The sequence below is a fragment of the Zootoca vivipara genome, chromosome 6, assembly GCF_965207765.1.
Source record: "Zootoca vivipara chromosome 6, rZooViv2.hap1.1, whole genome shotgun sequence".
Classification (NCBI taxonomy): Eukaryota; Metazoa; Chordata; class Lepidosauria; order Squamata; family Lacertidae; genus Zootoca; species Zootoca vivipara.
Window position 1 is genome coordinate 76,193,507 of NC_142589.1, and position 27,431 is coordinate 76,220,937.

General features: G+C 46.4%; 1 protein-coding gene across 2 annotated transcripts; it reads right to left on the reverse strand.

The window, feature by feature from the left end:
* Positions 1 to 178: 178 nt before the first annotated feature.
* CLASRP (CLK4 associating serine/arginine rich protein) lies at positions 179 to 27,379 on the reverse strand. Of its 2 annotated transcripts, none has more exons than XR_004692761.3 (22): positions 27,244 to 27,379; positions 23,013 to 23,114; positions 21,961 to 22,075; positions 19,277 to 19,374; positions 19,025 to 19,126; positions 17,608 to 17,687; positions 16,489 to 16,573; positions 15,575 to 15,720; positions 14,709 to 14,805; positions 13,055 to 13,133; positions 12,677 to 12,750; positions 12,326 to 12,367; positions 11,137 to 11,385; positions 9,618 to 9,875; positions 9,344 to 9,526; positions 8,096 to 8,139; positions 4,536 to 4,596; positions 4,343 to 4,401; positions 3,171 to 3,217; positions 2,973 to 3,055; positions 1,729 to 1,753; positions 179 to 354 (listed from the first exon to the last, which is right to left on the reverse strand). XR_004692761.3 is itself a non-coding variant. In XM_035118384.3 (22 exons), the coding sequence occupies exons 3-22, from the start codon at positions 22,057 to 22,059 to the stop codon at positions 312 to 314; spliced, it is 1,950 nt and encodes a 649-aa protein (XP_034974275.3). In that variant the 5' UTR covers positions 22,060 to 22,075; positions 23,013 to 23,114; positions 27,244 to 27,379; the 3' UTR covers positions 179 to 311. The 2 variants fall into 2 exon arrangements, 1 of the variants encoding a protein (XP_034974275.3); XM_035118384.3 differs by having other exon boundaries at positions 8,100 to 8,139.
* Positions 27,380 to 27,431: the final 52 nt, after the last annotated feature.

The following is a 27,431-nucleotide window of genomic DNA, read 5'->3' on the forward strand; positions in this document are numbered from 1 at the left end:
AGAAGCCCCTGGACTTTCCACCCTCACTCCTTGCTGCACATGATCACAGGGCTTATCACACAGCTTTGGGATGAAAGGAAGCACACGTCCTTAGAAGCTCCTATCAAAGTCTTTCCGAAAGGCAGCAAGACTGTTCTGTGCAGCTGAAAGTGCTTGTCAAGAGATGACCACTTCTGGCTTTATTTATGTATTTATTTAGACAGCATAGAAACAAAAACCAGCAATGTACAGCGTTATTACAGGATTACATGAGGCCTGGTGAGCCAGCTGGGTGGGAGGTGGGCAGCATGGTGCTGAACCAGGAACAGCTTCTAGTGGCGGTAATGAGGGCTCCGGGATCGGGACCGTGAATGCCTGTAGGAGGCAGAAGAACAGGTCACATGAGATTTTAAAGAGAAGCATATATAGTAAGAGTCCCACAAAGTCACAACTCCTGTCGGTGGTAGATGATCGCTCTGTTAAGCAAGCACTAGCCAGAGCCAACACAACATAGCAGATAAGAACATAGAAGATGAATAACATATGGGGAAGTGGTTGAGCACTTTTTACTGCCGAGCCACAAAGCCCACAGTGGCTGGCCTTGGGAAAGTCTTCCTCTGTGTTGGCTACATTTTATAGGGTTTTTGTGGAAGTCAAAAATCAGAGAAGGCCTAATATTGCAACGCACCAAGCTGCTTGGAAGCAGGACAAAGCACATTCCACTATCCATGTACTTAACCATGTTACTTGTACAAAGAGACTTCAAGGGCACTTAATGACAACTCGTAAGTTCAGAACTAGTCACTTGGGTCTTAATGAAGATAATGGTTTCCTGTCCCCTGACAGATGTGGACACAATCATCCCAGCAATGTTGAAATAAGTAATCACCTCTCTGCCACTTGTTCTCATGCCCACTGTTTCCCTCATTATTAATATTTAGGCAGAATTTATAAACATTGCTGTTCACCCAGACGCTTGTTGGCTGAAATATATTATTCTTGGCAACTCTGAAAATTACTTAGCTGGGAAAATATTCCGCCGTGTGTTTGGGTTGTTGTTTTTTTAAAAAAAAATCCTTTGCATTGTTTTCGCTGTTTTGTTGTTTACTACCCCAGGCTCCTTTGGGAGGAAGGGCAGGAGAAACAGCTAAGGACAATACAGAATATGCACCTGAAAGCTCGGACCAAATGACCACAAACTTACTTTTTGCATCTCACTGCCATTCAGCTCCTGCCTTGCATTTTTCTCCTTTAAAATTATGCACACAAGTGTGTGTGTGTGTGTGCAAACGCAAGCAAGCACAACTATACATATATATTTCTGTGAGTCACCATGAGACCTCCAGGTATAGGGTGGTATATAAATTCAATAAATAACAATAATAATAAAAGTAATATATACACGCACATACTGTGCCAACTGAGATTTCATTTCCTGCACCTAACAGTAGGCTTGTATTCCATGAACATGTGAAGCATGTTGCTCATGCCTTAGCAAATCTAAGACTTGATGGTGCCAAAGGACCCTTTGCGAACTGTTACAGTGGCTGGAGAACATCTGCAGTCTGAGAGGGATCAGATTGGTCTCAAGTTAAACTATTTAAATATTTCAGGCAGCTCAGAGGAAGAAATGCCGGTTCTGAAAGGCGCCCATATCTCTCCACCTCTGCTCCGTCTTATCAGCTCAGTGAGATGCCTGCTTCTATCTCCCTTTCACCACTAGAGTCGATAAGCAAAAGCAAACTTTACCTCCTCGAAGAGCTATAGTCTCGACCTGCAAGACAAAGGGGGCGAAAGTCAAGAACCTCCAAATTACATTTCCGGAACTCTCCACATTTGCCTATTTAGGTTAAACCTGTTAATCTCTTAGCAAGGGCAGTGGAGGAAGGAAAGGATGTGAAGTTTGAGCCATTAAGGAGCAGAAAAATTATGGAGACCCTCTGATGCCCGAGCTTCGGTCAGGCTTTACAAGGGACAAAGCCTCTTGTTGTAGGCGTTCCTGCTCTATGGAACTCCCTGCAAACAGAAGTTTGGCAGGAATATTTACTGCCTTCTTTCAGGGTCCCAAAGCCTGCAGAAAAGCAAGTCGGGGATGAATCGGCTACGGGGGACCACCTAATTCTCTTGCTAATGGTCTTTACGAGGGTGGGGTTCATGTTCTAATCCAATGTTACCACATACCAACCACCCCAGTGTCAGAGCAGAGGTTGGATGGCCATCTGTCATGGATGCTTTAGTTGAGATGCCCGCATTGCAGGGGGTTGGACTAGATGGCCCTTGGGGTACCAACTCTACAATTCTATGATAGCTGTGTGTGTTTAAGTAAGAGTCAATCTGCAAACGGTGAAGTACAGTGGTACTTTTATTCTTAAATTTATCCGTTCTGGAAGTCCGTTCCAAAACCAAGGTGCACTTTCCCATAGAAAGTAATGCAAAATGGATTAATCCATTCCAGACTTTTAAAAACAACACCTAAAACAGCAATTTAGCGTGAATTTTCCTATCTAACGAGACCATTGATCCATAAAATGAAAGCAATAATGTACTGCAGTCACACAATCCATCGATCAGTAGCTGAACTGGGTTCCACGCAGTCACAACCCCCCCCCAAAAAAAAGAGCCGCAAAATCGCAAAATAAATAGCAAAGCAGACAGACCTCAGCATAATACTCAAAACGGAAGCATAACACTCAAACGGAGCACGTTCGGCTTCCGAAAAAAGTTCACAAACCAGAACACTTACTTCCGGGTTTGCAGTGTTTGGGTTCCAAGTTGCGTGAGTGCCAAGGCGTTTGAGAACCAAGGTAACACTGTACTCAAGAGGCATGAATATTTTGGCCAAGACATCTCTACTTGTCTGGGTGAAGTTCTTTTATCTCCATAGGGACCTCATTGTCAAAGTTGGACCCCCAAAATAATGATCTTTTCTCCAGTGTTTCACAACAGCCCCATTGCCACTGCGCTCTTCCTCCCAGCAGCCCCAGGGCACTCACTGTAACGTGGGGAAGGAGACCGACTCTGCCGGCTGTACTGCCGCTCCCACTCCTCTCGTTCCTTCTCCCGGCGCTCGCGCTCCCTGCCAAGAAAAAATGCTGCAGATTTAGCAGGCAGGCAACCAAGCCACTCCCTCCCGCCCACACTCCCCCACTGCTCCGTGCCAGGAGGGACAAGGAAACCCCAAAAGGCATTACTTCATCCGGATCTTCCTAGCCATGGCACGCAACTCGTCTTCCCGCTCCTGGAAGAGATGAGATAGCACATGCCAGTCAACCGAATGGTGAACACCACGCAAGGCAGACAAGCCAAGGGCGAACTTGGCAAACAGTACACTCTGCAGTGAGAAAATGGTAATTCTGCAGGTGGAATAAAAATCTGCATCCTTGAAATCCCAGCCATGGTTTGCTTCGCCTTGCGCATCCAAACACCCAGCCCAGTAGACTATTGTAGCAACAGACCACAATGTGAAGCCATGTTTTTTCTGTGCATCCAAACACCCAGCCCAGTAGACTATTGTAGCAACAGACCACAATGTGAAGCCATGTTTTTTCTGTCGGCTTGCTTGTAAGTATGGTTTGGCACTATGTCTGTACCTCAGTAGTCTGGTGTAACCATGGTTTGTTTGGCCAACTCACCAAGTTAAAAAGGTGCAAGGCAAGAGCCGTTAGAAAATAAGCAAAACCAAAGAAATAAGCTGTGGCTTGCTTGCTCATCTGTGAGACTTGTAGGGGTTTTTTTAAAAAAGAAACCATGGTTAGAAGAAACCAGAGCACAACACTGTATGTGAACCCTCCCTTTAGTGTTGCAACCTTGTCTTAGAATCATAGAATTGTAGAGTTGAAAGGGACCACGAGGGTCAACTAACACAAACTCTTGCAATGCAGGAAACATTTTGCCCAACATAGGACTCGAAGCCACAACCTTGAGATTAAGAGTCGCATGCTCTACTGACTGAGCTGGCAAGGCTCATTAGACAACAATGGGAAACTGAGCCTTTAATATCATCGGCCTGGTCCTACGGAACACTCTGCCGATAGAGGTTCAGCAGGGGTTTCAACTTTTAAATACCTGCTGGAAACTTTTCTAATACATCAGGTTTCTGCAGACAATTAAAAATGCCTCCTTCCATAATACCCAGCTCCCTTCTGACATGTAACTTTTTATATGGTTTTTATTGTATGGTTTTATGCACAATAGTTGCAAACTGCTCTGAGACTTCTTTTCATGAACAGCAGTACATAAATATTTTTATGAACGGACAACTGCATCCCAGTTAGCAATTGTACGTTCCAGCTCCATTTTAAGTTTATTCCACTTGCAGAACAGGGCTTTTCAGACCACAGAATTCAGTGCGCCTGCCAGTTACCTGTCTTTCGTGTTCCTGTTGCATCATCTTCTCCTGGGCGGCCTTTTTATCTGCTTTGACTGAAGAGGCAGAGTGGGGAATATGAGCGCATGGAACAAACAGGTCAAAAGAAGGAGATGGCTCCCCTGTGTCGCCCCGCCTAACTGCCCACCCCCCGCCACCCCAGCCAGCATCCTCCAGCCTAGATGCTTACACTGCCGGTTAAGCGCCTTCTGCATACGCAGCTTCAGCTTCTCCTGTGGGGTCAGCTTTGGCTACAAGCGGAAGGCAAACAGAAAGGTGTTAAGAGGTTGCCCCCCCTGGCCTGAACTCACAGTCAAACGAGTCTTGGAGAAGGCATACATGGGGAGAAAAGGGCCTTGGGGGAAGGACCCTATATCATGTATTTCTGCAGTGTCACACAACATCTGGAGGGAGGAAAAGAGAAACTTCCAGACAGCCATGAACCAGAGTCCTACTTTCAAGTAAGGAAGAGTAGGTTGAGCTCCAGGGGACTCCCCAGAAGCACACCCTGCTCAAGGGGGCTGTACTTCCCCCAGCAAAAAGAGGGAAGCCATCTCCCCAGGGTATATAGTGGGAGAGCCAACCAAGGCCTATGGGCTCCTTTGCCTGTAACGATCAGGAGCCAGGCGCTTTCAACTGAAGAAAATTAAAAAATTTAATGGAGGAGCGTTTCAGGTGCGGAAAAGGAAGCTGGAGCCTGTGGGAAGGGAAAACAGTCCCTGGCAATCTAGACTGGGCCATTCCCAAGGAGGTGGCGGTAAGGAAGATGCAAGGAATCAACTTAACACACATTGACAGGGTACTGAAATCCACTTCAACCCCAACAAGCTGGTTAAGCAGACAGTCACGACGATGGGGGGGGGGGGGATTGCCTTCGGGCATCCAGGTCAATGGACAATGTTTGCTGGTACTCAATGGCCTTGGAAAGGGCAGGCCAGAGAGCTGAAGATTGCATCTCGTAGGCAGCCAGTAAAAAATGTTAAGACCAATAACTTTCAAGTGGTTCTTTGCAAAGGTGGGCTTCCATCTGCTTCTCCTCCACTCCTTCCTGTGGCTGGGTTAATCCTCAAGAGAACACGGGGGTTCCCAACATCCTCTGTGCAAGCTGCTTGTGGTGCTTCCGAGGTCACTGGTATGCATTACCCCACCCCAACTGTAAGCCCTGAGAACCCCCACCTTTCCATCTAAAAAGAAGAAAAGCCAAGGTCCTAGCACTCATGATTGCTAAACCAAAGCCAAAACACCAGACACAAGCAAGCAAGCCCCACCCCCTCATTAAGTGTCTGAAGTTTAGCCTTTCAGAACCTGAAAGCTCTTGGGTGACTCTCGACCAAATGTGTTAACTGTCTTCACCAGGAAAATACTGTTGGGAGAAAATCTCATTGGGAGATGGGGCAGTTCTGCCTCATAGTCCAAATGCACACAAGCAAGTCGCGGCTGGGTGCTGCAGTCAATGAGCAAGGATCTCCACCGTGGCTCAGCCAGTCCTATTCTGTCACCCATGATGGGACGGCTCTCGTGATGAGGTTCCCATACATTTGCACTGTTTGAAGAACGTGGACTATGGGGCCATCACCTGCACCCCCACATATCAGGATAAGCAGCTGTGAAGGTGCCCCATCACTGGACTCCCACCCCCCACATTTCTACTTTCCATGCCAAAGTAGGGACACATGTGCCCACCTGTGGGCGCCGGTTCCAACCGCTACCACTACTTCTCAAAGACATGCCCAAACATAAAGAAAACTAGCCCAAGGGCACTCCCTGAGGAAGCCCAGTTTAAAACGAAAAGAACTTGAATAAGCTGCGAAAAGACAAGAAAGCAACTTTTGCAACAGGCCTTGTGAGACCTGGCATTACATTCTGAGAGATAAGGAAAGAAACAGTAGATTTGTTAAACTATGCCCTGAAATCGAGAGGTTTCGCTTCCTTCCTTGAGCTTCTGAAGAGCTGCAAGCATCGTTCAGGTCTACAAGTAGTTCCCCCCCCCCCTACAAATTCCAACAAGGAAATCAGCTAGCAAGTAGCTTCCTTTGCTTTAGGCTCCAGCCCAAGCAAGATCAAATTTCACAGAACCCCCCCCCCCAAAAAAAAGGCTCAGCTGCCTGCTTGGATAACCGATCTCTCTGGAAGGTGAACCTGTGGTTTTCTGCATTGATTTTTTAAAGCTCTATACCAACTTTTCATGCCTTAGAGTTGAAAGCAAACAACGTTTGAGCAGGGGTGGCTGTGCCCTGCCACGGACACCAAGAGCAGGCAGGAGTCATTACTAGGAGATTTGAAGCACAATCCTTGAGGGAGCAAGTGGACACCGTAACTGAGATAACAAACATAGTGCTGTTGAAAACTCCCTTCAGTTGTGCAGAGGCTTGAGCTAGGGCTAAAAACCTCCTGCGCACATAAACACCACCATCCATACCTCAAATCTGTCTTGCTGACACCATACCCCATTGTTTCAATGCTCAGGGAATTCCATCACATGTCAGAAATGCTCACGCTGGGGCCACTCACAGCTCCCAGTGGCTCACTTTGGGACTGAATACCCACTCAGATATTTGTATCGAGAGCAGGGGAGACTGTCTACGTGTTTCTCTTAACCCAGATCAAAAAGAAGCCCTTGGTTGTGCCAGGAGGCATTGCTCCAAGATAGTCCACAGAAAGCCACCCAAGACTCAAGACGAATCAAATATCTGGAGGGCACCCTGTTGGCAATCCCTAACATCACCTTTAAGGCCTGGCTCGGGGGGAAACAGTTTTGGATGATGTTATGTGGGGAAAGGGCATGTGACAGCTGTTGCTTTTTCTTCTTCTATTTTTCAGTATTTTATTGCTGCTTTGGTTATTATTTTTCCTAAATGGTTTCTGAAACTTTTGTTGTTTTAATATACTGTTAGCTACCTTGAGCCCACCTAGGAAAGGCAGGGTATGAGGAATTTAATAAATGAAGCAGGAGGAGTAAATCTACCCATAATCCTAAACAGCCCCAACCACCAAGGGCAAGGATGCATTGAGACTGGCCCAAGACACAACTCCACCCAGCTTTCCCATGACAGATGCTTTCCCAACGGGCTCACGGTTGGGTAGGGTGATAGCTCACCAGTACTGCCATGTTTCTTTATATGCACATTGATTTCCCATGGGTTGGGGTGGGAACAGGCAGGTTATTTCGGGGGAAACGGAGCCATGAAACATGGAAGGAAAAGGCTTCCAGGAGAAGCAAAATCTGGTTTTGGTCCCACCAGAAGCCAGGGCTGCATGGCAGGATCAGTGCAAAAGGGCAGGCTAATGTACAAGTGTCAACAGGAGAGAGAACAAAAAATCCAAGTTAACAGGTAAAACCATGCATTCACAAACACACACACACCGGGGGGGGGGGGACTCCCCCAAAGAAGCAACTCCTGGTATTGGATTTTAGACCAGGTCAGGAAACCCCCCTCCAAAGCAGCTACCCACCCACCCCCTTTGGCAATACCAAAAAGTTAAACCCCAACGTTAACACAAACTTTCCTGGAGACCCAACCCCCTCAACACTAGCCTGACAAGGTCCAAATTTAAAAGACTGCTTCCTGGTTTGGTAGCACCCTAAGGAGGTGCTCAAGAGCTACATTTCTGACCACGTCTGAAGCAATCAGGTGTGGCCATCCAAACTCTTAAAATAAAATAAAAAACACTTTTTTCCTGCATCTCTATTGTTTCCCTGAGTCTTTTTCTGCAGTGATGGAAATTAAGAGGTGAGGTTTAAATTCTTACTGACTTTGGCAGCTCCTGTCTCTTTACCACCGGCAGTTTCAGCCCTAGAGAAAAGGGAGGGAGAGAAGAGAAACAGGTCATATTTGGTACAGCAGAAGAAGAAAGATGGGGGCCCACTCTGGGACAGGAAGGGGTATGAACTTCAAGCCAGTACAGACAAAAATATGCTCAAATGTACCTGCTGCTAAAGGACCACCTTCTGCTGCAGAGGTTGCTATTTCTATTCCCATATTTTATTAGCCACTGTGACCCCTTGAGCAGAAACCTGCTTGGCTGCAGGAGTTGCCAGAAGGAGGCATACAAGGCACCATCCAACCGTCTTAAGAGACTCCACTCCGGATTTGTGTAGGGTTTACTCCTTAGGCATTCCTTCTTCCAAAAATATCCGGCAAGGCAGCACAGGTTTCAGATCAGTTTTTTCCTTCTCCTAGAGGGGTTCCTTTTCCAGGTTGATATACTATAGTGCTTGATACTGCAGGGACTGCAATGTTTGTTGCTTGCCAAAGCTATTGAAATTCTTTTGCAAGCCACCCTGAGCTCAACAATTGTTGTAGGAAAAAGCAGGCTACAAACATTAAATTTATATCCCCGCCCTCCCTGGCCAGAACCAGTCTCAGGGCGGCTAACACCAATAAAATTACAATAAAAAGTGAAAGAACAGTTAATTAAAATATGGGTTAAAATACAATTTAAAATGCAGCCTCATTTTAGTAGTAGCCCAAAAATCAAAACCACAAGGGGAGGGAAACATAAGGGTCAGACTGAGTCCAAACCAAAGGCCAGGCGGAACAGCTCCGTCTTGCAGGCCCTGCGGAAAGATGTCAAATCCCACAGGGCCCTGGTCTCTTGTGACAGAGCATTGCACCAAGTCAGGGCCAGTACTGAAAAGGCCCTGGCCCTAGTTGAGACCAATCTAACCTCCTTGCAGCTCGGGACCTCCAAAGTGTTGTTATTTGTGGACCTTAAGGTCTTCTGTGGGGCATAACAGGAGAGGCGGTCCCATAGGTATGAGGGTCCTAGGCCACATAGGGCTTTAAAGGTGAAAACCAGCACCTTAAACCTGACCCTCTACTCCAGGCATCCCCAAACTGTGGCTCTACAGATGTTTTGGCCTACAACTCCCATGATCCCTAGCTAAGAGGACTAGTGGTCAGGGATGATGGGAACTGTAGTCGAAAACATCTGGAGGGGCAGAGTTTGGGAATGCCTGCTCTACTCCAGTCAAACCAGTGTGCGTCCCTTGCTCACTTTTTCAGTTTCTCCCCTACTGCCGGGGAAGCCGCAGGCCTCAGCAGTTTCTCTCTGGCTGGAGACGCTGACCGGCTGCGGCTCCGTGACTCGCTGTCACTGTGGCTGCTGCGGCTGCTGCTCCACTGCCTCCCTCCCCTGCCACTGCTCCACCGGTAGCGTTCTCCAGACCGTGAATGGCTTCTAGGGATGAGAGAAGAAGCATATAGTTGGGGATCGATTTCTCTCTCTCTCTCTTCCCCACCCCAAATATCAGGAGCACCCCCTGACTCACCTGGACCTGCGGCGGGAGCCGTATCGCCAGCCCCGCTCGGGGGAGCGAGATCTGGAGTGGCGCCGGCCATCCCGCGAGCCTCCCGCCGAATAGCGCCTTGTTCTGCTTCGGGACCGGGAGTACCTGTGGCTGCGCGAGCGCCCATAGCGGCTAGCTCTGTGATAACCGCCGGCCCGGTGAGACCGGGAGCTGGAGCGCGAGCTTGAAGACGAGGACGTCGACGACGTGGAGGAGGAGGAGGAGGAGGTGGAGCGTCGCCTGGAAAGAGGAGAGTCACGGCGCTGGATATTCACACGGTGCAGGCCGATCGGCAGGTGCGGGGAAAGTTGAGGGGGTTGGGGAAGATGAGAGGATGCAGGAGGGCACCCCAGGAGGCCAAAAACCCAGCCCTGCTGATGGTTCCGCAAGTAGTGACAGAAGCTTCCAAATTAGCCACTACAGTGCCAGAGCTCAAAACATTCACATCTTCAACTTCCTCTCTTTGCTCTGCAGCAAACAGAGCACACCAGAGGTGCAGGAAGGTTTTGGGAGATCCTGTGGGCCAAAGGCTGATGCAGCCTAGGGAAGAAGGCTGAGGGATGCTGGGTTACTGCCAGATCTCACTGTAAACTAGCTGCAGCTTGGCATCCATTCCATTCCTGAAAATACCAACTTTTACCTCTCCACAAATGAAAAAAGCTTTCATTGGAATCTTTGAGCAGTGAAAGACTGAAGAAAAGCTTGCAATATGCAATTGTGGTTTTGCCGGTTACGTCCCCAAGTTGGCAGTTAGTGATTTCACTGTTCTCATACTCATATGAGGTGGTTGACCTGGGATAAAAAAAATTCCCTTCCTGTGGGAAACTGGCGTGGCAGGGAGAAAGGTAGCCTAGATCCTTTCTCCCCCGCCTTTAAAACCATTTCCGCACCTGCAATCTTATGGGACACAGCCTACAAGTTAACCACTTTAGTGCTAACCACGTCCTTTTGCAGTATTCAATTTTGCCTGTTTACAAAATTTTGTTTCAACTTGCAGTAAACCAGCAACCCAGGGCTATGGGATGCGCCAACCAAAAAGTACAATAGGGCCCATTTTAACTCAAGGCAGCCACACAGGGTCTCTGACCTTCCTGCTTCCTTCAGTGAAACAACAGCAGCTACTGCTGCTCTTGTTGGAGAGATACAAAATGAGCCAGAAAGAAAAACCCCAGCCCCATATTCTCCCCCTGGTACAAACCATGGCTGACCCCACCCACCTTAACATCCCTTTGACCAACCACCCTTAGGTTTCCCAGCATTCCACAGGAAGAAGGGAATCTCTACTTCCACTCATTTCCCAGGGAGACCCTGCAATGAACAGGTTGGCTTGTGGGGATTGGCCCACAGGAGGGGCCAGTGGGAATGCAGTTCCCAAAAGATGGTGGTCAACGTTCTGAGCAGTCAGGGAGGATGGGAAAGAAAATAAGAAGTCAACCTTTGACCCTGGAATGGTCTCTGCTTTAAGGTTTGGGAAAGCGAGGCAGGTATGAAAGTTACCGACCGGGAGGAGGCGCTATGACCTGCCGCAGCGCTGCCCTGCTGCACTTGGCTGGAGCGTGCCTTGCCGAGGGAGGCGGGCTTCCTGGGGGCTCCTGCGGTTTGGCTTGCGGCGGCGGCGGCAGCGGCGGCGGCGGCAGCTGCCTCTTCATCACTACCCCCGAAGCTGGTGATGAAGGTGATCTTCTCCTCGTGACCCGGGGAAGGCGAGCGAGAGCGGGAACGGGACTCAGAAGTGGATTCTGAGGGCGATCTGACGGATGAAGGCAGATAATCAACTGCAGGTTATGAGCAGCAGAACAGAGCAGCTGGGCGTTCCACTTGCTCTTTACCAGACACCCCAACAAGATTTAGGAATGCAAAACTCAGGTGTTCAGGAGCGTTGAGCATCCCTGATCTGCACTAAGCGATCTGGGTGATGCAATCTTGCTTGTGGACGTATCTCGTCTGAACAGACCAAAACCCACCCTAGCCCAGTGTCCTTTTGAGAGAGGCGCAGCAACCAGCAGGCATTATTAGGTGGACTACCAGCTGTGTGGTAGAGGATGGGCCAAGCCCCGGGAAGGCAGCCCAAGCTGGGCTCAGTGCAGCACTAGCAAACTCTGTGGTGCAATGCAGCTTATGAAACAGCTGGGGAGCAAAGCTGCCTTGGACAAAACACAAAGCCATCAGCCAGCATGGAGTTTCCCCCCGCAAGGCAACTCAGAGTTATTTGCCTCACACTGGACCCTAACTCTCTCTAAAGCAAAGCGAAACACACACACACACACACACACAGCATGTGTTCTGCAAGTACAGATGTTTGGTTGAATGCAAATGAAAACCTCCCCTTCACCAACCCAAGGATTACTGAGGAACATGAACTGGCAGCAGAATATCCAGCCTAAATTCCATGCCATCTGCTGCAACTGTGCTCAATCCATGTCTTGCTGGCCTTTATATCCCAATGTTCCACATTATGCTCTTTACATGGAGAAGGGGTTCCACTTCCAGCCTTTTACAGCAGCAAGGGTGCCTCGAACTATGTAAACACCACATTTTGGCTTTCTAGTTGACAGGGAACAGCCCATGTTTGTTTTTTCAGAAACCCCACCAGAGAGTCCGTGCACCCATTGTGTGCAGGTATATGAAACTCCAAGGGTACAAACACCCACCCACACACCCGGGGGAGGGGGGCAGCTGCATCCACTCACCGTTTGTAAGGATCATAGGTGGGACTGTCTCTCCGAGCATAACTGCAACGATAGGGGATTAAATGAGGACAAAACCGGCACTGGTTCTAGAATCACAGAAGCATCACGGGAGACTTGCAAAAGCCCAACCTCTCAGCAAATGCTTCACTCAAGGAGTGCTACCTATTTTTGCCTCAGCATCCTTTCCTCCCTGCAGAGGCTGTCATACATGCTGCCCTTGTTGCATGGCCCTCACCCAGTGCCCTGAGCTGCCATGAGGGACAAAGGTGAAAGCATTCTCAGGTGCTCCCTCTCAGAAATGCCTAGGCTCGACAGCGGCTGAATTGAGTCCCCATCTTCAAAAAGGCTTACCTTGGTGGACTGATTTTCCTTCCTTTCAAACGCTTCTCTCGGAATTCCCTCCTCTGTCTCCGAGAGCGGCGGCCCTGGAAAGAGGGATAGTCATGAGAGAGTCCACCACGCCAAGAGGGAGGCCCAGAAAATGCTCCCATTTTCTGTTTTTCCTGGAATAAATTGGATTTTTTTTGGGGGGGGGGTATCCCACCCACACCCCAAGCATGCTTCCATGAGGAATTGATCCTAAGGTTTTCCCCACTGTTTAACCAAGAGGAACCTCTTGGTCCAGTTAGTCGTAAATAGAGGGAATCACAGATCAACCCTTGGGGTAGCGGGATGGGGTAGGCAAGATGGAGGGGGCTCAGAACTGCCCAGGTCCCAAACTTTCCATACCGAGTACATGGCTTTCTCCTCCTCCAAGGCTTTGGCATGTTTGATGGCTTCTGCTTCCTCCTTGTCCTTCCGCAACATCCTTTCAGAAACAAGGGGAGGAAGGGGCAGGTGGGAGAAAGACAGGGATTCTTAGATTTGTGGGGGACACAGGCCTTCCAGTGTCTTGCAGCAGCTATTCTAACTGCCACCAACACATTCAGGGCTCCCTACCCCAAAAAACACCCTCAATTTGGTACAAGGTCTCTTGTCTAACTCAAAATGCAGGCAAGAGCCTAATGGCAAGTTTAGGCCTAGTTAGTAGTTCCGCCATTACTGCTAAAACCAGGCTCTCCTCCCCCATTCCCTCCCCCCCAAAAAGGGGGAAAGGGCTGCTGTTCCCCTAAGCACAGACTTCTAGTACCTGTCCCCCTCAACTGGCCCTGTGATAGCCTCAATAACATTATAGAAAGCTTGCTAATATGGATCTACATGTTTTATGCATGTGGTGTCAGAAAGAGGGGGGCAAGTTCTGAAAGATGTTTGCTTGCTTGCTTTCTGCAGCACAGCATTTTTACCCCATGAAAATGGCCCTACAGGGTCACATCTTAGGCTCAGCTAGGTCAGCTTCCCCAATCCAAATGTTTTAAGATTACAACTGCCACCTTTCCTGGCCATCAGCCATGGCTGGCTGGGTCTGGTGGAAGGTGTAGCCCAAAACATGGGGAGGGCACCAGGTTGAAGTCCAACAGCAGCAACCAGCCAGAGAGAAGGCAACAGCCTCTTTTAAGGGTGGCAACTCTTTCAAGTAGAACCTAGACCACTTGAAAAGGTGACAGCCCTCCTTCCCTGGGTTGTTCCCCAGCAACTGGTATTCAGAAGCAGACTGTCTCTATATATGAAGGTTTCATTTACCTGTCATGGGCAATAGCCATTCACAGACCTCTCCTTAAGAAATCTGCCTAATCCCTTTGGCAAGCAGTAACCAGTGTGGTAGTTCTGAACCACCACTCCCATTGGCTAGGCTGGTTAGAGCGGATGAGAGCTATAATCTGCAGCACTGGCTATCCAAGTCAGTGGCTATTCAGCACAGCCAGAAGGTGCACATTCTGCAGGTTACGTATGCCTTCACAGAAGAAGAAATTCTTCTCCTCTGCCCTGAACAAATTGCCAGAGCTCCTTGGCTGACCCCAATATCTATTATAAGTGAAGGACATGGTGATGGTGAGCTTACATATCCACTCTCTAAACCTTTCGTAATTTTATAAGCTTCTGTCTTAGGGAAGGTGGTCTACCCCTTAAATTATGTTGGGTCCCCTTTTCAGCACCTTTTCTCAGCTCCAGGACACTACCCAGCCGCCTTGCAAATAAACCCATGAAGTCACTGGCCTACAAAGAGTTTTACCAGTCTCCTGTAGAGGAGAGAGAGAGAGCTCCAGACCTTCCTAAATCAACTTGCTGCATTTCCATGCTGGCCACAGAGGAAGGATGCAATACTCTACCCCTCCTGCAGGCAACTCCTTGTCACCCATGGTGTTTAAAAATAAGAGGCTGGGTACCATGCAAGCTCCCGAGTAACCTAGGTGATGCATCAGCCACTCTACCAGCCCAACACCATAGAAATGCCTGGCTGATGCAGAGGAGAAGCTCAGGAGCCCCAACAACACAGGCATCTTACCGGACAAAGTCTCCCTCCGCCATCCCATAGGTGGTTGCCTGCTTGTTCAGGTCGGCCACTTGCTCCTGGTTCAGCTCATCTGCATCAACTTCAACATCTGCAAGCAACACAAGGGACCTCCATTTAACTAGGGATAACATTCTCTGTAAGACTTCTCTTCTACTGATTTGTCCAGTCCCTATGGAAACACACCTGGTGCCTTCATTATCAGTTTTCAGGCACCAGGCTAAGAACTTTTCCTTCCCTTAGGTCTATGGCAACTAAACAGGCCTCATCTTTTAGAGGGGTGGGTACAACTTGTCCCCTTTATGCTATCAGATGAGCATTTTAGATATTTTGCGCTGTGGGTTTTTAATTGCATTAAATTTTACCCATTTGTATTTTTACCTTGTTAAAGTCGCCCTGAGCCTCTTTTTTTGCGCATGAAGCAGCTAACGAATGTAATACCATTTTAGTTATTTTAAAGCTATCAAATCCAACACCATATACTGATTCTGTGTCATCAAATCTACCTGTCTACTCGGAAGCAAACCCTACTAAGTTCAATGGATTTTACTTCCAGGGGAGTATGCGTAGGATTGCATCCTCAGTGGCAGGAGAACCCTCGGAAAAGTGGCTGAGGGTGGTGTGGCTGTGGGGGGAAATGCATGCGGCAGCAGATAGCTCTTGGGAAAGAATATCAGGTCCCCGTCTCCCACAGAACACCACCTACTGCACATGGATTAGGGATGGAAGCATGCATCATATTCAGCACATCATAAGGTAGGAAGCAGACTGGGGATACTGGGAGAGGACAATGGATCTCAGCCAGATCCCCGACTTTCTAAAAGCCCAGTCCCAAATGCCAGAAGGCCATGGAGACATACCAATATCAGGGATAACTTCATCCTCATCTGTGTTGCTGTCTTCTTCCGAGTCTTCCTCCTCTGTTTTTTTCTCAGACAGGTTCTCAAGCTCAGCCACCGTGCTGTCTTCATACGTGTAGCCAATAGATGCCTTCTTCTCTGCTAACCTAGTTGGTCAGACCCCTCCCATTAAGTACACGCTGGATGGAGTATGCAGCACAGACACCTGCGCTGGGATTCTAAAGCTTCCCCTGTCATCAAGGCAAACGCCTATTTTCAACCTTTCAAAGACGCAAAAGTAGGAGGGGGAAAGGAATACCTGGGCCTGCTAAATATAAAAATATACATTTGCATTGCCACTGAAATACAAAAAAAATTGAGGATTTCTTCCAGCAAGGAACTGCTTCATAAGGTTTTTGAGTAAAACAAAGGCCCTAGTCATATTCCAAACCAGGAGGGGGAAACCTCCGGCCCGGGGGTGAAATGTGGCCCTTCATGTCTTATCTGGCCCTTGGATCTCTCCTCAAGCTACAACCCTCACTGGCCTGCTTTGCCCTTCAATTGTTTTTCCAGGATTGATTGTGTCCTTGAACTCTGCTCATGCCTCTTGTCCTAATGGAGGGCAGAGAGAGAGGTATGAGTAGGGGTGCCCCAAAACTAGCCTATGGTACAAAGGTAAATTCTACATTTGTTGCTCCACCCACTTTTTCCCTGACCCCGCCCACCACTAGCATGTGTCCTCTGCATGCGGCCCTTGAGTTGAAAAAGTTCATCACCCCTGTTCCATACACATTCAACCTGTCCCCAATCCTCTGGGTAGGAGAAAGGAACCAGCTCAAACATACAAAAGGCTCCAGATCATGAGCTCTGCCTCCATGACTGAACTCAGTCGAGCTTCAACTCAACCCTTTGCCTGCCGTTCCCAATACACTCACTTCTTCTTTTCGTCCTCATTGGGCTTCTGGAGTCCTCCGTACAGCTCATCAATGTAGATCTGATACAGACACTGCTCCTCTGAGACTGGGAAAAAGAGAGAGGAGGAGATGGAGATGAAGCAGACCAGAAATTCCATAGGTCTAGTGCAAGGCAGATTGCCTGAGAGGGCAGCATAGCTCTGTTCCTCCACCCCCATCTGCTGACTCCCCCTCCCCTCCAATCCTGACACGCCTAGAAAGGGTAGCTGGAGAGACCTGTTTCAGACAGCAGGTAGCCAAAAGACAACCAGATGTGTTTGTGGAGAGGAACTGCCACCAGCCTCCCCAAACTGGTCAAGCAATGCTTCTCCTCAGCCTGCCTCCAGAACTCCAGTGTTCTCTTCCCCTGTCACTCAAGGAAGAAACCACACCCCTAGGGTGGAGACACAAGAGGCAGCCAGGGATTGGAGACAGTGAGGTTATTTTTTTTAAAAAAGAAATTGATGGTATCAGCAGAAAGGAGCTAGGAACCAAAGAGTGACAACAGTACTCCTTCCATTCTCAGCTTGCACCAAGCAAGAATTTGTTCCTATCTGCAAACACACCTATGTTTGCATCTCTCTCAGGCAAGCTGGTTTGAGCGTCTTCACAAATTTGCCGTGCACAAGAGAGGCAGTTTATGGGGGAGGGGGGGTTGCTTCAGGTGGCTGGTCCCCCATCCCTGAATTGGACTGAGTACTGAAGAGTTTTTGGCATCTAGAGTTATTGCCTCCACCAGCTGAAGAGGCCACTCCTCGCAGCATTTGCAGGAGGCAGTACTGTCTTATCTTGTCATTGAGGGACTTTAAGCCAGGGGATGAGGGAGAGGCAGCAATATCCTGATCACAGGGACTCTAAAGTATGTCATAGATCTGACATACCACAGCCCTCCCTCAATCTCGCCCGCGTAAGAGAAGGTCATCAGATCAGTTGTACTTCCTGGTTACTAGCCTACAAAATAATCTAGGGTGTAACTTATCAGCCTTCTTGGCAAACAGTAGCAGCAACTGCCACCTGAGCTAGAATGTTAAGGACAGCAGCTCTACTCTTTCCTGACATCTGCCCTATACAGCAGTAGAAAGAAAGTCAAAGGGAACTTACTGCCAGCGAAGTCGTTCTGCACCAAACCTCTATACCTTTCGTAGTTGCATTTCCTCTCATCAGATTCCTGTTCTGGGGTACTGGAGAAGAAAGAGGAAGAGGCTTAGGAAGAGGGATTAGAATGCTAAATATTATGACAACAATTTGTGGGGAGGGAACAAATCTGAGTTACGGTGCCTAACCCATTGCTGAAAACTGCTTGCTGGCTGTGCACTTAGAATTTGACATAATCTTTGTCCCTTTTTAAATGACACATTTCTAGCCCACAAATTGAAGCTATTTCCTTTTGCATTTGAAGTATATGGTCTACCACTGAGCAAGGGCCCTCACCCCCACTTTCAAAGAAGTCAAAGGGGACCCTTTTAGCATCACAGGATTAATTGCATGGTTCTTTGGACCCTAGCTTACAAAACCAACTGTTAAAAGGATGAAAAAATGTTCAATGAAGGCATAAGCAAAAACATACAGGTCTGCATGTAACCATTCATTTGCTTAGCTGTTTCTGAGGGAAATCCCTGCACACATTTTTGCATCACTTAGATATGAAGACAACCAAGGCATTTTACTTTAATAATGAAACCTCAATCTTTTCAACCATTTTAAAAAAAAAACCCAAAAAGGTTAAAAATTGGTACAGTTAGAGAATACCCATTAGCCTGTATAATTTTATGTTCATTTGCATAATACGGGAGCATAATCTGTTAGAATATTGGGGTGTAAAGCCCTAGATTCTTTCTCTTGCCACTGGCTTCGGTAAAGAAGACAGCAAACAATCGTAGCTTTTTAACTACGTTTATTAGGGAGCGATGGTTAAGTGTATACGCCATCACTCTCATTCAATCAGAAGTGAAAGTATAGACAGAACAAAGAACATCACATGACAGGAGTCAGGTTACAGTGTCTCCTGTGTGTGGGAAAGTACAGCAGTCTTATAAAGTAAACAATCAGTCACATGCAGCTTTCTTTCCTTGCATAGGATTTATGCTAACATAATCTTGGAGAAGACTTGCGGGCATTTCAAGTGCCAAATGGGTCCTTGCATAGCAAAATACCAGCCCACCCTCCTCTTCGGACGTAGTATAGCAATGATCCAAGAGAGGAAATCCTCAAATACTCTCTTGGATAACCTGCAATGCTCTGTTGCCTCAAACTGTGCAGTATATTAATAGCCCAACTGTGCAAAGATTCTGGACAACTCTGGCTTTAACCTACCCGACAAAAGAGATCCCGCTATTTCGTTTAACGCTTGCTTGCCCCTTCTGGATGATAAAGTCAGGAATCAAGCCTAATTATCCAGGCTCCTCTTTTCTTCGTTTTCAGCTTCCAATTAACCATTTCATTGTGCAAACAAATCAAGGGACCCAAAGCAAGGGGCAGTGCATCTCAGAATAATAAAAAAAGCAAATGAATGCCTTACATTGGGTTTAGCAGTGGAGGAGTATACATGGGGATGTAGTCCAGGTGAGCTCGCACATCAAACCGATCAATCATGTTGTTGGTATCCCCCTGCCATGGCATCCTGCAAGGGGCAAGATGTCAAGGGAAGGAAGGGGGTTAGAAGTCCTTCCAAAATACCCTCGCGGAGGAATCACATGACAAGGGCAGCCTCCCCACTCGTTTTCAGTAGACAAACTTCCACATTGCCAGCAGAGAGCTGAAAGCTACTCACATATTCACAGGGCTTTCCGCTGCAAGAGCCACAGCAGAATCTAAGTGAACTTTGCATGCACGGCCGTGGACCTGGAGGAACTGGGCGGGATCCTTTTTCTGGAAGAGAAGCACAACACAACAAGCTGTCATATTCCTAAGCAGACCGCAGCTTCATCTTGGCACAGTATTGTCTATGCTTATGGGAAGTGGCTTTAAAACTATAACTCCCATCATCCTTGCCCATTTGTCATGCTTGCTGGGGCTGATGGGAGTTACAGTTATGGTGACATCATCATCATCATCATTATTTTAGTATTATTTATTTGTGCCCCCACCCACCTGACTAGGTTGCCCCAGCCACTCTGGGTGGCTTCCAGCATATATAAAACACAGTAAAACATGAAACCTTAAAAAGCTTCCCTATACGCCTTCATATGTTTCCTAAATGGAGGGCCAGAGGCTCCTCACCTCTCCTTTGCAGGGCTTTAGATGAAGACTTTCACAATCCTTCCAGGAGACGGCAGAGACTCAACCTGTGACCTCTGCATATGCTCTAAGCAGAAATTCTTAGAGGCAGAATTCTTAAGAGTCACATCTTAAGAAGAAGTCAGATGGTGCCATTCAAGAGCTACTTGATCCCCATGATTTCCCTTTCCCTTTCTCAAGAATGAGGAAAGAAGAAGAAGAAGAAGAAGAAGAAGAAGAAGAAGAAGAAGAAGAAGAAGAAGAAGAAGAAGAGGAGGAGGAGGAGGAGGAGGAGGAGGAAGGAGAGTTTGGATTTGATATCCCGCTTTATCACTACCCGAAGGAGTCTCAAAGCGGCTAACATTCTCCTTTCCCTTCATCCCCCACAACAGACACCCTGTGAGGTGGGTGGGGCTGAGAGACTTCAGAGAAGTGTGACTAGCCCAAGGTCACCCAGCAGCTGCATGTGGAGGAGCGGAGATGCGAACCCAGCTTCCCAGATTACGAGTCTACCGCTCTTAACCACTACACCACACTGGCTCTCAAGAAAGGAGCGTGACAGAGAAAACTCCCTCATTGGGAACACTGGACAAAAATGGAGGGTAGTCACAGGGGCGTAGGAAAGGGGGGTGGGGGCGGTTCACCCCAGGTGCCATCATGGAGATGGGTGACAAATTATCAAGGAACAATTACTGCCCTACTAGGGCGGTTCATAAAAAACTTTTTTTTAAAAAAAAAAAATGCCTGCTCCAAAGGTCTTATCTTACTACACTAGGGATTATATAGCTACATATGAAATTTCATGCGTATCAGTTAATATCTTGACCCTCCTCCACGAAAATAGCTGTTTACTTGGTCGTTTTCCTATGTCGTAAAGGCTGAAATTTCAACAAAGCATGTGCCTTTGCTAGACTCTTTTCATGCACCTGCTAAAAACATTCTTCTTTAGGCAAGCATACCTAGATGCTTAGGAAGTTGAAGTAATTTTAATCTTAACATTTTAGCTTTTGTATGTTTTAAAGTAGGATTGTTAATTTTTCTTGATTTTACTGCTGTGGTTTTTTTTGGGTTTTTTGGTTTTGGTAAACCACTTTGCAGGTTTTATTTCAAAAATTTATTAAATAAATAAACAATAAATATCTGAAGGAAATCAGCCCCGAGTGCTCACTGGAAGGACAGATCCTGAAGCTGAGGCTACAATACTCATGAGAAGAGAAGACTCCCTGGAAAAGGCTACAATACTCATGAGAAGAGAAGCCTCCCTGGAAAAGACCCTGATGTTGGGAAAGATGGAGGGCACAAGGAGAAGGGGACGACAGAGAATGAGATGGCTGGACAGTGTTCTCGAAGCTACGAACATGAGTTTGACCAAACTGCGGGAGGCAGTGGAAGATAGGAGTGCCTGGCGTGCTCTGGTCCATGGGGTCACGAAGAGTCGGACACGACTAAACGACTAAACAACAACAACTAAAATAACACAAGCCAAAACACAATCCCTCCTGTAGATTTAAGTATCTGTCCATAGTTGCCTACTTGTTATTAGAGGCTCCGAATCCACATTCCTTTGTAAGAAAATATGAAATAACGTAAAACCATTTTTGCAGGGGGGGGGAATCAATGTGGGGGGGGGCGTGACAAGAAATTTTCCACACCGGGTACCACCTGACCTTCCTACGCCTCTGGGTAGTCATGAGCAGAGCAAATAATAATAACAATAACAATAATAATAATACCTTTATTGTCATTGTACAACTTGTGTACAATGAAATTAAACGAGCCTCCCTCCCCCCAAACACTCAATCTCTTATTGAACAACACACCACCTTGCAAGTCAATTTCGCTGTTATTTTTCGTTCAACAGCCTAACAGCCCACGGATAGAAACTATTTTTTAGCCTGTTGGTACGGCTGATTATACTTCTATATCTCCTGCCCGAGGGTAGAAGATTAAAGAGGTGATGGCCGGGGTGTGAGTCATCCCTGAGAATTTTTCTCGCTCTCCTAAGGCAGCGATCCCTTGCGATGTCATCTAGCGGACTCAGGGGGCAGCCCATGATATCACGTGCTGTATTCACCACCCTCTGTAGAGACTTTTTGCCCATGGCTGTCAGGCCAGCATACCACACTGTGATACAATATGAAAGGACACTTTCTATTGTGGACCGGTAAAAGGAGTTCATCAATTGTTGTTTAACATTGTTCTTTCACAAGACCCTGAGCAAAAGAGGGAGACACTCACTATCTTTTCATAATACTCTCTCCGGCGCTCAGCTCGCTTCTTGTAATCAACCATCATCCCCCGGAGCTTGCGCTCATGCTTTCGAGCTTCGTGCCACATCCTGCCCGTCTACAATCTGTTGGAGAGAAAAGGGCAAGAACAGGAGAGAAGATACCACCAAAACTGCACAAAGCAACATTCTCACACATGTACCCAAGGATCTGTTGCACCCAGAGCAAATGTAATAGTTTGATAATAGCATTAAGAGATCTCATCGTGCATCAAGCACCTGAATGAAGCAGGGAGAAAAGCAGCAGCTCCCAAAAATTGTGTCGGGACATGCTAGTGTGACATAAGAAATACAGTAAAATAAATTGAAGCCACCTGTGAAGCTGTATAAGCCAACCAACCAGAGAGGAGGCTGCCCATTATGTTGCTTAGACGAGTTACTACTCTGGTCTTGCCTCCTTCCAAGCAGCCTCAGGTGGGGGCAACTAATACAGTGGTGCCTCGCTAGACGAATTTAATTCGTTCCACGGGTCTTTTCTTATAACAAAAAATTCGTCTAGCGAATCCCATAGGAATGCATTGAATTGTTTTGAAAAAATTTTTGCCCAAAGGAACGCATTAATTGAATTTCAATGCATTCCTATGGGATTCGCTAGACGATTCTCTTGACGAATTTTTCGTAAAACGAATTCGTCTAGCGAGGCAACCTCCGCTCGAAAAATCCTTTCGTTAAGCGGAAATTTCGTTAAGCAGGGCATTCGTTAAGCGAGGCACCACTGTACTGGCATCTCTGTGCATCATTAGTGGATTCAACCATCCCCAATGGAGAGGTGTGGCAGAATCAGCCAACCTCAGAGAACGATGCCTGCTTCACCTTGTGCAAATCATTTCTCTAAGTTTGCCTCCTTTAGATGGGGAGGAGTTGGATAGTAGTAGCACACTCTGAAAAGAAAACCTGTGCAGGTATAAGAGCAAAACGGATGCCTGGGACGAGTTGCAAGTCAAGGGAGCTTTGACAAATCGTACTGCAGCTGGAAGTCCTGACATGCAAAGCCAATACTCACTCAGAGCAGGAACTTGAGAAATGTCAAAATGGATGCTCTTCTTTTCACTAATCACAGCCCATGAAGAGATCGAAGACACTCTGTGTATCCAGGAGGAGTATCCTAGATAATTGTGAAGTCAGAATGGGTAAAGAATGGTTGTGGGAAGACATTTGCCTGCAAGTTCACCCGCAAATAGAATAAAACATATTCACGTTGGAATAAAGACACAGAGTGCACAGCAATTTAACCCAAGTTACTGTGTACCCAAGCAAATGCTTTCCACTGGATGGCATCATTAACAAGGCTTGTATTGACTGCCCATGAAGGTGATCAATTTGTCTCCTGGGTCTTTGTGTAAAGAGTTTGCCTCAACCAAAATAAATCAGCATTGCCAAATTTTAATCAGCAAGGATGAAAAGTTAGTGACATACTACAGAGGTTCTGTTTTTAAAGCAACCATGTTATATGTTATATGTTACATGTTATAAAATTTTAAAATTGTGTAGTTTTCAATAATATTATAAGTTATAGGAAGATAACTTATGAATTGAATTGTATTATTCTTTTGCTGGTCTTTGACCGTATTAAATTAAAAATAAAATAAAAAGTTAGTGACATACTGCTTTCTTTTTAATAGGTTGTTATAGTTCTGGTCCATTACTACAATAGTGAAAAAAAATATTGTTAGAAGAAGGCCATTTTTAACATGAGTGGCAGCTTTTTAGAAAAAATCTCACATTAATATCGAAAGGTGAAATTTCTATACTGAAACCTGTATGATATACAAAAATATTTAAATTTAATCAAATAAGCTGCTAAGAAGCAAATCATCTATCAGGTTGACATCTCCAAGAAAATCGCTGGCGTAGTAGCCACTCCTACGTTACAAAATATGTGCATCTTTTTACCCAAGTGGGGACCTTACATGTAGAAAAATGCTATGCAGAAACCCGTCCTCATCTGTGTATTCTTTCTACAAGCAAACAGATTCGTGAAACATTTCCAAACCACCATTGCTTGTTTCTAATTTAAAACTGCACACCAAATGCAAGTCACTTGGACAGGGCATGCAAACCCCTGGAGCAGCCTTCTCAATCTGGTGACTTTCAGATGTCTGGGATTGCAAATCCCAAAGGGTTGAGGAAGGCTACTGCAGAGCCTACGGACGCTCCTGAACCACTCCTATCTGTAGAACACATACTTCTCATGTGGACTTAAATATTTCTGTATGGCAACGCATTGGAGTGATGCTCTTCTCTTGTTAAAAAATAAATAAAATCCAGTCTGTTTAAATCCTTCAAAAGCAAAAAGGCCAAGGAATTACAGACACCAAAAAGATCATCTACAACTCCCATCTTCAAAATATTTGGCAAAGTCTAAGCTAGTAGCCTAGTCAGCAACTAGTTCATCTATTTCAGAAAGGGGAGTAGCAAATTCCTATCTCACACTCTCTCCCAATTGCTCTCTCACTCGTCCTATTACTGCAGCTACTGTACTCTGCAGCTACTACCGTATACTGATCGGGAGGCAAAGTAGAACAAGGAGGGTCAAGATGTGGTCCCATTGACCTCCAGGTGCCACTCTGTATTCCAACAGCATTGCAAAGCTATTCTATTCAGGCTGCAGTCACCAAAACTCAAAGCAATTAGCCGAAGCACAGGGAATTGGGGCTGTTTTTCAAGACAGAAAGCTGAACACACTTCCCATCTTTCTGCACTTCCCAACTTGTGGGTAGGAGAGGTTCACTCTGCCTCACCTTTTTGGGACACTGTTAGTTTGGACTTTTGAAATCAGCTCAGTAGGTGAAGGAGAAGGTGCTCTCAAACAATTAAAAAGCCACCTGGCTACCTGCAAAGAGAGCACATGTGCGTGAAAGCACACACTCAGCATTTAGCAGAGGCACGAGTGCCTATTGAATTCTGCTGACAAACTGAAACAGCTTTTGTGTGCAAGCTGCATCCCATCACTATTCAGACTCACCTGAAAAAAAGAGAAACCTCATTCACCACAGACCTCTGAAAGTCCTAGCCCTACCATGACGCTTTTAGGAAACTGAGCCATTGATTGAACAATAAAGAATCTTGTGGCACCTTAGAGACCAACACTTTTATTAAAGCATAAGCTTTCCTGGGTCAGAGTCCACATCATGAAAAGCACCTGATCTAATGAACTCTAGCCCATGAAAGCTGATGCCACAACACACACGTCTTTTACATTTCTAACAGATCTCATTGCTTCTGCTTCTGCTGCAACAGATTAAACCATGGCTACCTCTCTGGAAGCTGAGGCACAGCTTGCCATTTTCAGAGGAGTCTCTATGTACTCCTTTAAAAAGCTGAAAAGACAAAAAGGGAGCAGTAGGTCTCATTCAGGAAAGCGAAATAAGCCTTAATTTATGAACTAGAGTCAAAACAGCCACGGTGAAGGATGTGGGATGAAAAGAACTCACAGGAAATCAGTGATGCTGGAATAGTTAGTAAGTGACCATAAGCATAATTAAATTAAAAATCAGCATTACAGAAAAATATGACACTAACACACTTGGTGGGAAGGAAGATGAAAAGACAGCCACATAAAAATAAAATATGATACTGTGGCACAAACCTGGCAAACAACACACCTAGGATTATTCCACATAGTATATAACATTATGAACAATATTCTAAGGCAGATAGAGAACTTTAATATTATCTTCTCAGCTATACATATAGCTAGGTACACCTTTGGGTGTGGCTGCTGAAAATTTCAGCAATATCCCCTTGATTTTTTACTATTTATAATAGATTTGTTGCTTAATACCAAAATGTCCTTCAGCAATTTGCACACACAGGGTTGGTGCCAATGTTAGCCATTCTCAGAGTAGAACCACTGAAATTAATGGACATGACTAACTTAGGTACATTAGTTTCCAGTGGTCTACTCCAAGTAGCATTTAGATGCATACAACCCACAATTTCTTTTTTTCTTTTTTAAATCAACATCAATTTTTAACAGTAACACCACAGGAACCCCTCCCACCAAAAAACAGAGTTAAGAGACAGCAGTGAACATTTATTGTCATAATTCCTCAATAGTCTGGATAAAGTCTTAATCCACAGTAACATCCCTACTGACTCTATTCTATTCTAACAATCACCCGGAGGCAGACATTCCATGGGGCTGCAGAGCAGAGGGATCGAAACAAAGCAATGCTGTCCTGTCACCTCTGCAGACACCAGCTGCAGCTGGCTATTCTTCCCAACTGTCACCCACCAAGTGACAGGCCCCAACTGAACTATTTCCACCCCAGCCAGAAACAATCTCTTTAAGAACTGGCTCCTGAGGTAGCTTTCTTTTCTTTCCCCCTGCCCCCTGCCCCTCCCCTCTCTTCCTTGTGCATCATTCCTTTTGTAACACTGTGAGCCTGAGAGAAGACAGACTCTTACGACTGGATCCTGCAAAGCTCCTTTTTTGGCAAAAAACAACACTCCACAGCAGGAATGCTGTCTGAAACTAGGGGAAATCCAGAGGTGCTTAAAATCGTCCTGCTGGGGGTGCAGGGCGGGAGAAAAGTGAATCCTGAAAGATGTATTTTTAAAAAAATTGTGCTAGCCCTCAATATGTTTTTATATCTCTCCTTCCTCCCTAAATGGCCCTTTAATGGCAGATCTGACTCTTAAAATTATATTTTGGCTCCTGAGAACTGGGTATCTCATTCTCTGTTGTGGAAAGGGGGAAACTGAAATACTCCACCCCAATAATTCCCACATATGTATTGGTTATGTGTGTGTGCGTGTGTGTGTGTGTGTGTGTGTGTGTGTGTGTGTACACACATACCTCTCTCTGTATGTATGAGGTATAGATAGATAGATATTAATATAAATATATATAATCAAAATGTGGAAATTATTGGGGTGGAGTGTATATATAGTAGAAAGGGGAAGAATGAGATATTCCACCCCAATAATTCCCATGTATGGAATGGAATATAGTATATATTATTAATATATGAATATATACTGCTAATATATTAGAATAACATATTAATATATTAGATTATGAGAGGGGGAGCAGGGCTGACGTGTCAAAACAGCCCCCCCCCCAGCAACCACGCATTTATGTTATGTTAATACACATCTCTAAGCAATATCAAGATGTCTCTCTACTATCTTATATCCTCTTTGCCTGAGGCCAAAGGGGCTCTCACAGGACAGCGCCCTCCCTCAGGCTGCTTCTCCCTCCTCCCCACAAGCGACCAGGCCCCATTCACCTGAGAGAGAGCGAGAGAGCAGGGCTCCCCTGTCAAAACGGTCCCCTCAGCCACCAGCCCCAGCCAGCTCGCGATTAGAGGACAGGAGAGGCCATTCCTCAGCCGCCCCAAAAGTCGCAGCTCCCACTCCGGAACCGGAAGCACCCAAGGGCCATAGAGCATTGGGAACGTGAGGGGACAGAGCGTAT

What these genes read in the sequence shown, in the direction of transcription:
- CLASRP (XM_035118384.3), bottom strand. Translation starts at nt 22,059, where the DNA reads ATGTGGCACGAAGCTCGAAAGCATGAGCGCAAGCTCCGGGGGATGATG. An exon ending in AGGAGAAAGCCATGTACTCG is followed by an intron (nt 12,751 to 13,054) that starts GTATGGAAAGTT and finishes CCCTCTTTCCAG; the next exon opens with GGCCGCCGCTCTCGGAGACA. An exon ending in GGCTCCCGCCGCAGGTCCAG is followed by an intron (nt 9,527 to 9,617) that starts GTGAGTCAGGGG and finishes TCTCATCCCTAG; the next exon opens with AAGCCATTCACGGTCTGGAG.